Source organism: Malaclemys terrapin, chromosome 9, assembly GCF_027887155.1.
Source record: "Malaclemys terrapin pileata isolate rMalTer1 chromosome 9, rMalTer1.hap1, whole genome shotgun sequence".
NCBI classification, from domain to species: domain Eukaryota; kingdom Metazoa; phylum Chordata; order Testudines; family Emydidae; genus Malaclemys; species Malaclemys terrapin.
The window spans coordinates 56,109,586-56,124,522 of record NC_071513.1 but is presented as its reverse complement, the minus strand read 5'-3'; the positions used below and the strand labels follow the sequence as shown (position 1 = coordinate 56,124,522).

The 14,937-nt window shown below is 46.5% G+C and overlaps 1 protein-coding gene across 1 annotated transcript in view; it reads left to right on the top strand.

Moving 5' to 3' along the window:
* The window catches only part of NME9 (NME/NM23 family member 9), a 38,317-nt gene that overhangs the window by 8,352 nt on the left and 15,028 nt on the right, over positions 1 to 14,937 (top strand). The window contains exons 2-3 of the mRNA XM_054038811.1: positions 6,994 to 7,030; positions 14,641 to 14,698. Coding sequence (XP_053894786.1) covers positions 6,998 to 7,030; positions 14,641 to 14,698 — 91 coding nt within the window. The 5' untranslated portion in view covers positions 6,994 to 6,997. The remainder of the gene's footprint in view (positions 1 to 6,993; positions 7,031 to 14,640; positions 14,699 to 14,937) is intronic.

Below are 14,937 nucleotides of genomic sequence, written 5' to 3'. Positions count from 1 at the left end.
CTCCCTTCTTTTCTCCCCCCTCCAGGCCTAGCATTGGCTGAAGGTATAACAGGGCAGGGCTAGCTGAACCCACAGGTGTTCCTTAACCCCTGCTGTGCCTGGCTGCAGTCTCTCTGCTCCATCACACATCCCTCACCTCATGACTCCCTTTGGGATCTGTCCCCCCTCCAATTGCTCTCTACCATCCCATGAAAAGAAGTCTGCATTCAGATGGGCTCTCCCGGCCTGGTGCTGGATGCAGAAGGAGAAGGGCTGGAGGGAAAGGTACCACCTCATGACTCGGGGATTTGTGTCCTTCATGGCATGGAGCCAGCGGAGGGGGGCATGGTCGGTAACGAGAATGAAGTGCGCATCCAGAAGATAATAATGGAGTGAATCCATGGCCCATTTTACCGCCAGGACTTCTTTCTTAATTACAGAATAGGTCTTCTCTCGCGGGAATAGCTTCCTGCTAATATATAGGATGGGGTGTTCATCGCCCCCGACTCCCTGCGATAGAACAGCTCCTAGGCCCACGTCTGTGGCGTCTCTTTGTAACAAAAACTCCTTGGCGAAGTCAGGGCTTTACAAGATGGGTGCCTGAGAGAACCGGGCCTTCAGAGTTTGAAACGCCTCTTCACAGGCTCTGGTCCACTGGATCCTTTTAGGACTCTTGTTCTTGAGGAGGTTGGACGGGGGGGCCACAATGGAGGAGAATCCTGGGATAAAGTGGCAGTAATACCTGGCTAGTCCCAGGAATCAGCATACATGCTTCTTTGAGGATGGCATGGGGCACAGCTGGAGGGCCTGAACTTTGCTAACGAAGAGTCGGATCAAGCCCTTTTCCAATGTGTACCCGAGCTAGGTGGTCTCATTCTTCCCAAGGTGACATTTGACAGGGTTCGCTGTCAGGCCGGCCTCCTGGAGGGACTGGAGGTCCAAAGTCATATGTTTCAAATGGTGTTGCCAGTTGCGACTATAAATTACCACGTTGTCGAGGTATGCAGCTGCATACCTGCTATGGGGGCAGAGAATTCGGTCCATTAGCCACTGAAATGTGGCCGGAACCCCATGCAAACCAAAGAGCATGGTCTGGAACTGAAAAAGCCCAGACGGTCAAGCAGTTCATCAACCTGTGGCATCAAACTTCGATACTGCATTGACCTTATGGAAGTCAATGCAAAAGCAGGTGCTTCCATCGGGCTTAGGGACCAGTACCACGGGGCTCTTCCAGTCACTAAGCAACTCCTCAATCACCCCCCAAAGCTAACATCGAGCGAAGTTCTTCTTTCATGGTCTCTCTAAGCTTCTGGGGAAGGGGATGCGGGTTTTCTCTGACCTTAATGCCCAGGTCCGTGTGAATATGATGAGTTATCAGGTGAGTTTGCCCTGGTCAGGTTGAGAAAACGGAAGAGAAGGCAGTGATCAGTTTTTGCGCCTGACCTCTCTGCTCTGGGGTTATATTGTTCCCAGTCTTGACCATCCCTGGAGTTGAGGCCTTCATGGCCTGTGGGCCCAGTTCAGGCTCTGGTGGGTAAGGCGCTATTAGTAAGCCTTCCTGGGCTTTCCATGGTTTTAACAGGTTCATTTGGTAGATTTGTTGTACCTTACGTTTATCTGGTTGCTTGATTTCATAGTTCACCTGCCCTACACATCGGATCATCTCATACAGTGCTTGCCAACGGGCCAGGAGCTTCAATTCTGAACTGGGCAACAATAGCAGCACCTGGTCACCAGGGTGAAACTCCCAGAGACACCCCTGTTTATTGTAGGCCGCTTCTTGGGTATCCTGGGTATGTAGGGGTTCTCCATGGTGAACGAGCCTAGGGCCTCAAGCCTCTCCCTCAGGTTTAAAACATACAGTACCAAGTTGTTAGCTCGGGACGGTTGCTCTTCCCACATTTCTCGCACAAGGTCTAAAATCCCGCGGGTTTGCCTCACATATAAAAGCTCAAATGATGAGAAGCCAGTGGAAGACTGGGGTACTTCCCAGACTGCGAACAAGAGAGGCGAGAGCAGCTGGTCCCAATGCCGGACATCCATCAGGACGAACCTTCGGAGCATTGTTTCTAGGGTTTGGATAAAGCGCTCTATCAGACCGTCTGTTTGGGGGTGGTATACAGATGTTCTTAAGGTCTTGATTTTGAGTAACTGGCAGAGATGCTTGATCATCTAGGACATTAAGTTTGTCCCTTGATCTGTCAAGATTTCCTGGGGCACCCCAACTCGGGTGAAGATGTTCAGAAGTTCCGTAGCCACCCCCTTGGCAGTCATGGAGTTTGAAGAGACAAAGAATTTGCGGATATTTGTCCCACCTTTGGCCTGTATGCTTTTATTATGTCCAGTTGATTGCTGCATGCTGCCTTATGTCAGTTTTGCCACCATGCCCAATAGCGAATCCACACAGGCACAAAGTACAAAAGACTTTACCAGAATCACCGTTGGCAGGTTTTACCCAGTTGTATTTTTCTTCCCATTGACATTTGTATCTATACAGTCTCTTCGTTTTTTTCTGTTTAGGTCCAGACCGTCTCAAGTTCCCACTGTGTATAACAAGACAGACAGGCTGCTGCATCTGGACCCAATGGAGCTTTCTCCAGGCGGGTGGCTCCATCCCTAGATACAGAGTTGCAGAAACTGAGCCTGGAGATGATGAGTTGGGGTATTCACCCAATTCCAGTGTATAGAATTACATTTGGTCCCCCCTAAATCCACCTCCCTCCCCGCAGTTCGTATTGGATAACAATGTTCCAGTTCACATCCCGTCCTAAATTGTTGTGTAACATTGCTGCCGAACAGTTGCTACTCCCACAGAGCTGGCTGCATTTTGGAGGGAAGCAAAGTACTTCCTGAGACAAGCCCCATTGTGGCCAATGAGAGTTTTGGCTGAGTGAGGGATGCAGAAGTCAGGCTGGAGTTTGAAGGAAGCTTGGGATCCTATGGAATAACAGGCACTGGGCATAAGTGGGATTTAGGAAAGGAAAAGGATGGGCAGAGACACTGAGGTGTGTGGTGAAGAGGCAGGGCTCGTCTGTTGTGAATATAAAGAGGATTCTGTTTTGGGGCTCCTGGACACAGACAGAGCCTGTGGTTCCACCTGTCTCTCTAGCTCCCAGCCATGTCACTTCACTGGGGCTCCCTGGCCTGGTCAGTCATGGAAGGGACTGCACTGGGCATGTGTGAGAGCCACCCACATGTGCCTGGTTGCTGTATTTAGCTGTAGTGAGAGGATGACCATTAGAAGCACTGCCCCAAGAGACTGGGAGGAGGAGGAGGAGGGCGGCTTTCTGTCCCTTACCTCTGCTGAAGATGATACTCTCATGGGGGGTCTTGTTCTTGGTTTCAAGGTTGAAACAGTTCCAGCACTAGTCCCGGAACTGGCGCTGGCACTCATGGATGGCAATCTGGATGGCGGAGACAAAGGAATCATTGTTATTTACAAGGTTAAAGCGGGTAAACTTGCACACACCAATGAGTTACAGTCTTAGCTTCCAAAAAGTAATGTAAGCTGCTAATGTGCATGCTCTCTATGTCCTTTAGGGCTAACCAGGCTAAACACCTGGGAATCCCTTGCTTATGTTTGGAAGTCTAGCCCTCTCCCTGAAATCCAAGCAGCATAGGGATAATAATTTATTTTTGACAGGGATTTTTATTCCTTTCTCCCAGATTTGAAACTGATGGGATGAGTGTTTGTGCACATTTCGTTTTCAGGGGCGGGGAGGAGGGGGGGGGGGGAGAAAGCAATCAACAAAGTCTTTTGTCCCTGATGTTCTACCATGGCTTGTCTGGCATCTATGGGCCTTCTTTTGTTGGAGAGGAGATGACACCTTTTGTAGTAAACTAATATTTCACACTTGGTAATGCATCTCTCCTGACTGTGGGGGTTTATAGTTTCAGAGAAACAGTTTTTATAGTTACAGAACAAATATTACCTTATAACATGGAGTACAGACATTATAAGAAAGATTAATACATGCAGTGTCCTACAAGCATTTAATTAAGACTAAACACATTCTTATAAATCTAATACCTGTTTTAACAATGTTAACCCACAGGTGAGCCAAAATGGTTTCCAGCTATGAATCTCTGTGTTCAGTGAGACCTAGGGGCTTTGGCATGAGCTGACACTTGGTCTGTTAGCATCACAAAGGCATTGAAGCATGGCTTTTGTGTTTGTGTGTGTGTGTGTCCATCCCACACGCCTCCCTTTGCTGGAGAAGTATTTTGGTCTACACCATCTCCAGCACCTTTTGAGATAGGGTAGGAGGGAGCAGGCATGAGGGGTCTCTGGAGAGAACAAGTCCAGACGGCCCGGGGTTGGAAACCATGCATGAAGAGCTGCATCCTTTAGACAATATGTAGGCTCAGAGGCAAGAGTCTCAGCGTTGTTGCTTTCTGATGGCATGTCCTGGTGGGCTCCCTAGAGAAGGTGACTTACTGGTGTATGGGCACCCTCCCCCTCCACTGGCTGGTTGGCTGGGATGCAGCAGTACCTGGAGAATGGAGAGCAGGAGCGGTGGAAGCTCTCTAAAAGTGGGGGGCCACTGGTGCCCGAACCGTGGCCCTGCCCCCTGTGCTGCCCTATCCCTCCAAGGCCCTGCTCTTGCACCACCCCTTCTCCCTGAGCCCCTGCCCTCGCGCCGCCTCTTCCTGCAAGGCCTTGTTCCTGGGCCAACTCTTCCCCCCCAAGACCACGCCCTCTGCTCGCTCCTCTCTGCCTGCTTGCTCCTCTCCACCATGCCCCCCTGTCACTCAACCTCCCACTTTTAAAAGTGATGGGGCCATGGTCCCCTGGCCCACCCCTGTTCCAGCATCTCTGATGGAGAGCCACCCCCTCTGCACAGATTGTGAGGCTACCAGCTACTAAGATGGATGGCCCAGAGTAGGGCAGGCAGCATGCCTGCCTGCTAACATGGTGCAGCTGTGCACTGAGGGGGAGGAGAGTCCCACTCTATGTATGTGTGGCTACACCTGGCCCCCTGCTCATGCTCCCCCAGTCAGTGCAGTGCTGGTCCTGTCCCCATGGATACTCCCTTGCCTGATTGTATAATAATAAAATAATAATTAATGGAGATATCCCATCTCCTAGAACTGGAAAGGACCTTGAAAGGTCATTGAGTCCAGCCCCCTGCCTTCACTAGCAGGACCAAGTACTGATTTTGCCCCAGATCCCTAAGTAGCCCCCTCAAGGATTGAACTCACAACCCTGGGTTTAGCAGGCCAATACTCAAACCCCTGAGCTATCCCTCCCCCCAAACTGGTGTCCATAGTTCAAGAAGGATGTTGTAGTCCAAGCTAGTTTACTTGGTGCCCAGGCCTTTGATAGGCTGGCCCATGAAGCACAGTCCAGTGTGCCATTCGCCTTATTTCTGAGCTGACTTCAAGCTCTTGCACTGGCATTCAACACCCCTGCTGTGTTCATCTGAGCTTAAGCAGGGGTTTCAAGTGATGCAAGTATCTCCTAGCACTCTGGCAGTCATACCCCACAGGACAGGGCCGAGAAGCAAGGAGGTGTCCTTTGCATACAACACTCCTCTGAACAGCACTTCACTAAAAAATTTCTGCAGTCAGCAGGCTGTTTGGCCTTGCACCTGCATAGGGCTGTGGTGTATATGGGAGGCTTTGTGTAGGTTCTTTGCCAGAGGACTGGATTTTCTGCTTTAGTGGGTTCTTGAATATGACGCAGCACCTGTCTTGAAATATTGAAACTCCTGGGGAGTAGCAGTGTGTCAGTGCTCTGTGACATGTGACACAGACTTAACCATTCTGGCTGAGATGGCCTGAGATGTATTTTTTTAATGAGCTTACGGGTTTGGTTAGTGAAAGTGATAGTGTTGATGTAATCTACTTAGACTTCTGTAAGGCGATTCACTTGGTACCACACAACATTTTGATTAAAAAACTAGAGTGATATAAAATTAACATGGCACACATCTAATGGATTAAAAACTTGCTAACTGGTAGGTCCCAAAATGCGATTATGAACAGGGAATCATGGAATGGGTGTGTTTCTAACGTGGTCCACTGGGATTGGTTCTTGGCCTTATGCTATTTAACATTTTTATCAATGTCCTGAAAAAAAACATAAATTCATCATTGATAAAGTTTTCAGACAACATAAAAATTGGAAGAGTGGTAAATAATTAAGAGGACAGGTCACTGATACAGAGCGATCTATAACACAATCCAGTGGCTGGAAGTTTAAGATAGACAAATTCAGGCTGGAAATAAGGCATACATTTTCAACAGTGGGAGTATTTAACCACTGGAACGATTTGGTGGATCTGCTTTAGGAATTATTTTTGGGAAGTTTTCTGACCTTTATTCTACAGAAGGCCAGACTAGATAATCACAATGGTCCCTTCTGGCCTTGGAATCTATGAATCTATGGATTGCTTCTTAACCTGGTCACAGGCAAACAATATGCATTTTAATATGGCTAAATGTAAATGTACACGTCTAGGAACAAAGAATGTAGGCCAAAATGACAGGATGAGGGCTCTCCTGAGAAGCAGTGACTCTGAAAAAGATTTGGGGGTCATGGTTGCTAATCAGCTGAACATGAGCTCCCAGTGTGACGCTGTGGCCAAAACAGCTAATGCAATACTTGGATGCATAAACAGGGGAATCTCAAGTAGGAGTTGCGAGAGGTTCTGGTGTCCACAGTTCAAGAAGGATGTTGATAAATTGGAGAGGGTTCTGAGATGAGCTATTAGAATAATTAAAGGATTAGTAAACACGTTGTGTGATCACAATGGTCCCTTCTGGCCATATGAATCCTTCCAGAGGAGCCCACCAACACACTGCTGAACAGTGTAAAACCCCGCTGGCTGAGCATGGCATGGAAAAGCCTTTCCCTACAACAGCGGGCTGGCCAGCACGTGAATTTCCATTGTAGAAAGAGGACTCCCTCCTTTGTACTAGATCAGTGATTATGCTGCTGTGAGGTGGCTCTGAACTGCAAACAGCAATTGCTCTGTACTGTTGTTTCAGTGACTTTTATTCTTCTTGCAGAATAATGGCCAGTAAGAAGAAGGAGATAATACTGCAGGTCAGTAATAGAGGTCCATGCTACAAATACATTTCAGAACTGATGGTATGGCACCTTTTATACTTGCTGTCAGTACTGTGGGGTAAATTTGGCCTGAGTTACTCCAGCTTCTGCTTGGAAATCGATGGTGCAGGGTCTCAGCAGAGGCAAGTCTTCCTTGAGGGAGTAAAGGGTGGGAGAGATGGGGAGATTGCAGCAAATCAGAGCAGCCCCCGAAGTAGGTGTTTTTAAAGGATGCAGCAGGGTCATTTACAATAAGGGGTTGTGGTAATTCAGCCTCTGTCACCAAGACCTCTATGGAAGTCTGAACACCATTCACAGCTGCTCTTCCAAGAAGGTACTTTCAAGTCCTATTCTGTTACATTTTGATTTCCTCAGGATCGTCACATGTAAAAAGAATTCTGTAGGGAATCAGTCTAGAAAGTCTTCCTGTGCTGAGAGCCAAAGCAGTAGGAGAACTTGGAAAAAGAGCCATTCCTGTAAGAGGTGCAGAAAGGAGTAGGTGGGGTTCATTCCAGTGATGACATTCAGCTAGAGTTTGGCTCCCCTAAGAAAATTGAGAAACTTCTACCCCTTCCAACTTAGTCTTTCAAAGAATATTGAGTAGGAGTAGGGAGGTGGTATTACCTCTGCACATGGCATAAATGAGACTATTGCTGGAATATTGCATATAGTTTTGGTGTCTACACTTTAAAGAAGATATTGGAGAATTTGAGAGGGTTGAAAGAAGAGCTATGAGAAAGATTCTAGGTCTGGAAAATCTACCTGACACTGAGAGACTGAAGGAACTCAGTCTACTGAACTGATGGAAGAAAAGGTTAAGAGTGAATTGCTCATAATCGATGAATACATATGTGTGGAGGAGATTTCTGATACCAGACAGGTCTTGACTCACACAGACAAAGGCATAAGAAGATCCAATAGGTGGAAGTTGAAGGTAGGAAAACTCAAATTGGAAATAAGGTGCAATTTTTTAACACTGTGGATACGTACCCACTGGAACATATTACCAAGAATGAGGTGGATTCTCCATCACCTGGAGACTTTAAATTGAGGTCTGCTGTCTTTCTAACTCTTCTGTATTACAACCACAAGTTACTGGGCTTGATGCAGGAATTGCTGGGTGAAATTCTGGCCTGTGTCATGCAGGAGTTTAGAGTAAATGGTTCCCTCTGGCCTCAAAATCTGAGTCAATAACTATAAGGAGGTTATTTTAGTGCCACAAGATCTGTCTCTGTTCTACACTCTGATCTGAAACCAGACTGTGTGTGATCCAGGCTATCAGCAGTCAGCATGTGGTCTTGGAGGGCAGTTGCCAGTACTTTTTCCATTATTTTGACTTAAGGAGAGATTAGAGACAAGAACAGTAATTGGACAGATTGGCTGTATTATGTGTTGGCTTCTTCAGGGCAGGGTGGATTGTTGCATCTTCATATAGGCTGGTAGCTCACTCTCTGAGGGAGGCATTGGCCATTTCTATTGGGGAGGGGCGCTGGCAGTGCCTTTTCCATGAAGAGCTCCCAGCTTTGAAGCTCAGTGCCCTGTGTGGGATCTGGTGACCTTCCGGTTACACTCCAAGGCCCAACTATTTTGAAACAGGATGAGGATCTGTGGAGGGTTGAACATTGGGGTTGTGGAGCAGGTGGGGTTTTGTTAAATGTGACAGCCTGCCTAGTGCTTTGTGTTATGCGGGCTGGGTTAGCTGTTAATCTGTGAGGGTAAGAGTACTGTATTTATGCATTTATATAAATGAATACTGTGACATTCTATACCTTGGGGGAGCATACTGTAACCCCCATATTCCTCATTTACATATAATCATGATCTTACATATAAAGCTTGCCTTGTAAGGTATCAGGGGAAAGGTTATGATCTGCTGAAAGTCACTTCTCTATCTATATATGTGTATCATTAATGCATATGAAGTTATGAGAATTGTGTTGTATGGTGGTCAGTAAAACATGCTGTAAGTTGGGGAATCAGCCAGATATTAGCTCCCCAGAGGCAACAGCAAGGAAAATAACCAATGCCCGGGCAGGGTGTCAAACAACCGATCAACAACCATTGTCCAGCAAGGGAGCTACAATGCAATGACTCACCTGCATGAGGTCACAGCAGGGGAATTGCTCAACCTTGCATGGAAAGACTCAGCAATGCCTCCCAGACATGCCTGGACGTGTGATCCCCAAGCACATGGGCTAAGGGTATAAACCAGACAGAGTGGACACATACTGAGCCCTTCTCCTGCCCCCACCTTCACTGCAAGCAACTAAGACACTGAGAAGAAGACAAGACTCCGTCAGAGAAGATTGGCCCAGGTTTCAGGAACAAACCTGTATATTTAGGACTGCAATATCCAGTTGGTTGAGAAAAACTGCTTAATCTAGATGTTGCCCAGTCTAATAGGGTTGAGAGTTCAGACTGTGTGCTTATATTTTATTTTATTTTGGTAACCACTCTGACTTTTTGCCTATCACTTAATATCACTTAAAGTCTATCTTTGTAGTTAATAAATTTGTTTGTTTATTCTACCTGAAGCAGTGCGTTTGGTTTGAAGCGTGTCAGAGACTCCCCTTGGGATAACAAGCCTGGTACATATCAATTTCTTTGTTAAATTGACGAACTCATATAAGCTTGCAGTGTCCAGTGGGCATAACTGGATGCTGCAAGATGGAGGTTCCTAGGGTTCTGTCTGGGACCAGAGATATTGGCTAGTGTCATTTGGTTGCACAATCCAAGGAGCAGCTTACATGCTAGAGGATGTGTGTGAACAGCCCAGGAGTGGGGGCTCTCACAGCAGAGCAGGGTAAGGCTGGCTCCAGCAGTCAAGGATTGGAGTGACCTAGCAGATCACCGATCCAGATAACACCAGAGGGGAATGTCACAGATACCATTAGCCAGAAGGGACAAAGGTCTGTTCTGTAAACAGTGGCCTGGATATTTCTTAGTTTAGAGTATCTAGTGTTCCATTTGTGTCATGGGGCCAACCTCACAGAGGGGTAGCAGGCTGGCTAGCACTCTGTGCCGATTTGGTTCTTGTGTGGTATAGAGTTCCTTCTGTAGATGGCTTTTCTTTTCTGCAGCAGTCAGTGCTGAAACTTCACTTCTCTGCAAAGCCTCCCTGTGATAATTTGCCATATGTTATATATTAGGTACCTGGAGAGATATCATCCCATCTTTGTTCCACAGTGCCAAATGGACTTTAAAAAAAATGGAGTTGATATGATCCCAATATGCATTCATCTGCATATGGCTCACTAGCCACAGTGAAGGCAGGCACTTCACTGAGCATCTCAAGAAACACAATGTTAAGAACTGCATTTAAAATTCAACCCATAAAGGCATAATCTTTACTGATGCAAGAAGGGTGACCCTAATATAAATCCTGCCATCCAGTGGCCAAAGTGAAAAGTCAAGTATTAAGTTCTAGTGGTATTACTGAGGCACTGATGGTGGCTCTAGGGCAGGGGTGGGCAAACTTTTTGGCCCGAGGGCCACATCGGGGTTGCACAACTGTATGGAGGGCCGGGTAGGGAAGGCTGTGCCTCCCCAAACAGCCTGGCTCCCGCCTCCATCCACCCCCTCCCACTTCCTGCCCCCTGACTGCCCCCCTCAGAACCCCCGACCCATCCAACTCCCCCTGCTCCTTGTCCCCTGACTGCCCCCTCCAGACCCCTATCCACATCCCCGCCCCCTGACAGGCCCCCCGGGACTCCCACTCCCAACCCTCCCTTTTCCCCATCCCCTGACCACCCCCCCAGAACCTCCGCCCATCCAACTGCCCCCTCCCCCTTGACGGCCTCCCAGGACCCCCCGCTCCCTTACCCAACCCCCCCCTCGCAATACCAGCAATAGGAACTCACAGCCTCAACACCCGGCCAGAGCCAGCTGCGCTCCCCATGCTGCCTGCGTGGCGGCATGGCTGCGGGGGAGGGAGGACAGCGGGGGAGGGGCCGGGGACTAGACTCCCCAGCCGGGAGCTCAGGGGCCAGGCAGGACGGTTCCGCAGGCCAGATGTGGCCTGCGTGGGCGTTGTTTGCCAATGTCTGCTCTAGGGCAAAAGTGGAATAGGGCATTTGCTTTGACAGGACCTTGATGTTTCTGAAATGAAACAATTACTTGTTTTAAACAACTAAAAGCGGAAATTACTCTTAGAAAAGTATGTGAATTTTTAAAATCACATGCATAAATCTTGCATGGCATCTCACAAAACTTTGTGCCCCTTTTGCATGAAAACTATAATACCCACCAAGTTCAAAATTCATACACATCATATGCAGGATTCCTGGGATCCCACAGAGCTCAGTTTGTGGCCCTACGCTATTTAACATTATTATTAATGACCTGGAAGAAAATGTAAAATTATCACTGATAAAGTTTGCAGACACAAAAATTGGGAGAATGGTAAATAGTGACGAGGACAGGTCAGTGATACAGAGTGATCTGGATCGCGTAGTAAACTGGGCACAAGCAATACGCATTTTAATATGGCTACATGTAAATGTATACCCCAAGAATGTAGGCCATACTTACAGGATGGGAGACACTATGCTGGGAAGCAGTGACTCTGAAAAATATTTGGGGTTGATAGTGGATAATCAGCTGAATATGAGCTCCCAGCGTGACACTGTGGCCAAAAGAGCTAATGCAACCCTGGGATGCATAAACAGGGGAAACTTGAGTAGGAGTAGAAGGGTTATTTTAGCTCTGTATTTAGCATTGGTGTGACTGCTGCTGGAATCCTGTGTCTAGTTCTGGTGTCCACATTTTAAGAAAGATATTGATAAATTGAAATGGGTACAGAGAAGAGCCACAAGAATGATGAAAGGATTAGAAAACATGCCTTATGGTGATAGACTCAAGGAGCTCAATCTGTTTAGCTTAACAAAAAGAAGGTTGAAGGGGTGACTTGATTATAGTCTATAAGCACCTACATGGGGAACAGATATTTAATAATGGGCTCTTCAATCCAGCAGAAAAAGGTCTAACATGATCCAATGTCTGGAAGTTGAAAGTAGACAAATTCAAACTGGAAATAAGGCATCAATTTTTAATGGTGAGAGTAATTAACCACTAGAACAATTTACAAGGATCATGGTAGATTCTGCATCACTGGCAATTTTTTTATCAAGACTGGATGTTTTTCTGAATATATGCTCTAGGAATGATTGTGGGAAAGTTCTATGTCCTGTGTTGTACAGGAGGTCAGACTAGATGATCACAGTGATCCCTTCTGGCCTTAGAATCTATGAATATCCCCTGTCTTTGAAGTTCACACCCTGTTTTTTTCCTCAAGTCTTCTAGCCTTTCTCTTCAAAAATTGATAATTTCTACTTAACTTACAAGCAAACCACCCAAATAAAATGGAGGGAGGGATAGCTCAGTGGTTTGAGCATTGGCCTGCTAAACCCAGGGTTGTGAGCTCAATCCTTGAGGGGGCCACTTAGGGATCTGGGGCAAAATCAGTACTTGGTTCTGTTAGTGAAGCAGGAGGCTGGACTTGATGACCTTTCAAGGTCCCTTCTAGTTCTAGGGGATAGGATATCTCCATTAATTTGATCAGTGGTGATGTTTGGTTGGCTGGGAAGATGCCTGACAGTGGAAATAGCAGCCCCCAGTCCAGGAACAAGCTGCTTTCAGGGGCTTGGTAAAATAGAGTTTGCTTGGTTGTCAGCAAGGTTTGAAACCATGACCTTCTGCTGCACAGCTCTGACTTCTACCACTCATACTGAAGAAGTAACATGCTACTTAATAACAGTATATTAGGCTTTTATTCCCTTACTTGAATCAGTCACGAAAGGAATGGTGAGATTCAAGAATTTTAGTTCCATTCCAAGTTCTGGAGGGTAGTGTCCTCTGGAGGTCACAGTCCTTCTTTTATTCAACTCAAGCCTGACCACTTGTACCCCATCCCCTTCAGCTTTTCCCTGTCTTGTCTCTTCCTCCACGACTCCTCCCCCCCCCACATTTCTTCAACCCAGTCTCAATCTTCTTGCCCAGCTCGCCTCAGTTTATTCTTGCAGTCTCTCCCCACTGCACCCCAGGTTCTTGTCCCACTCTCTGTCCCCAGCCAGTCCCAGTTTCTCCATCCTCCAGCTCATAATCCAGTCAATCTCCCCCATCTTTGTTCCCTCCCACTGGCTCCCAGTACTAGTCTTCCTCCTCCCAATCTCATTTAGGGTGACCAGATGTCCTGATTGTATAGGGACAGTCCCGACTTTTGGGTCTTTTTCTTATATAGGCTCCTATTACCCCCCACCCCATCCTGATTTTTCACACTTGCTGTCTGGTCACTCTAGTCCAAGTTCTACCCCACTCCAGGCTTCTTGTCCTAATCTACCTACTGCCCCAGGTCTGGTCCTTGTCCTACCAGCATTCAAATCAGGCAGTGTTCTTTTCCACAGGCCAGCAGGAGGAGCATTGAAAGCACTGGAGAGAATCTTCCTGTGTTCAGTTTCTGTGCCTGGTGCCACACTGGCCTGTAGCAATTGCAAGGAAAGGCCTGTTCAGCCCCAACAGCCTTAGACTGGAGCATGCTCTCTACAGATGGAATCTTCAGAGCATTCAGTTGTCACACTAACACGTCTTCAGTGAGCTTGTGCAAACTGAGATTTTTCAAACTGGCCAAATTTGGGCTTTTTTGTTTTTTAAACCAAGAAAGCAAAAGGCACATCCCTTACACTAGCTAAAGGCACATCCCTGCTAAATTTCAAGCCCTTGCTGCAAAGCATGGATGCACTAGATCATCTCAACAAAACAACTATACAAATTTTGTAAAAGGGACAAAATATATTTTTTCTAATCTCATTTGTGGAAACTTAAAATAAATAAATAAATAAACAAGTAGAAAAGTATGAGAAAGACACCTGGGATGGAAAACTTCCAGCTCCACTTATAATTTCTAAGGGGAGGAAAGGTCTGTCATTTCTACTGAATTCCTACATGTAGCTTCAAAAAAACAAGGAAATTCTCACAAACCAAGAACAAGCAACACCCAGTTAGGGTTGCCTAAAAGGAACATCCACACAAACCCATAAAAGCCAAGAAGTGTCCAGGTAGAGTATCCTCCTTCAACATATCTTACCACCACACATTACATTCACCACTTTCACTGACAGACTCTGCCTTTCTATAAATAAGTCCCATACATACAGCATGTACAGTAACATAATACACATTACATTCCTCGCAATTACACTATAAAACAGATCCTTAATGCTGACTTCATACTTCTCCATGGGGAAATTTGCACTGGTGCCTACTAGACACCACCAAAAATTCCCCCACCCTGGTACGCCTGCCAGCACCCACATATATCTGCTTGAAGGGAGGAGATGAAACAGCTGTGTTCTTTCCCTCTTACCACACACCCAGAGTCCTGCTGGGGGTTCGGGTACCCCAGAACAGTGGGTCTTGGTATTAACATCCCATTGGGTATTGTAAGAGACTCTTCAATACTGAGTATTGTAGTCAGAACCTTTCTTCCAGCTGTTCCTGTGTCATGGTTTGCTGTGACTTGTTTAAATATAAAAGTTAAACTGTTTTGTAGTAAAATAAACAGTTATTGCATATTGCATACTCACAATGTATATATTTTAATTTTAACTCAGGTTACTATCAATAACCAGGAGCTTTGGGAAGAAATGCTGGGTTTCAAAGGACTGATAGGTAAGGACTGAGCAAACATTTCAGATCACTTATATTTAATTTCAAAACAAACATCCCCCTGCACTCAGGACCAGCAAAGTATGGAAATGAAGGTGTGCCACTTTCCTTGTAAGGCAGGGGGTGGGAAACAAACAGAGTGATATAAAATGAACATGGTTGAGATATCTTTGGATCATCCTGGTCCCCTTGCCCATGGAGGACTGGTAGCTGCTGTAGATATTCAGTTGCTTTGTCCTGCC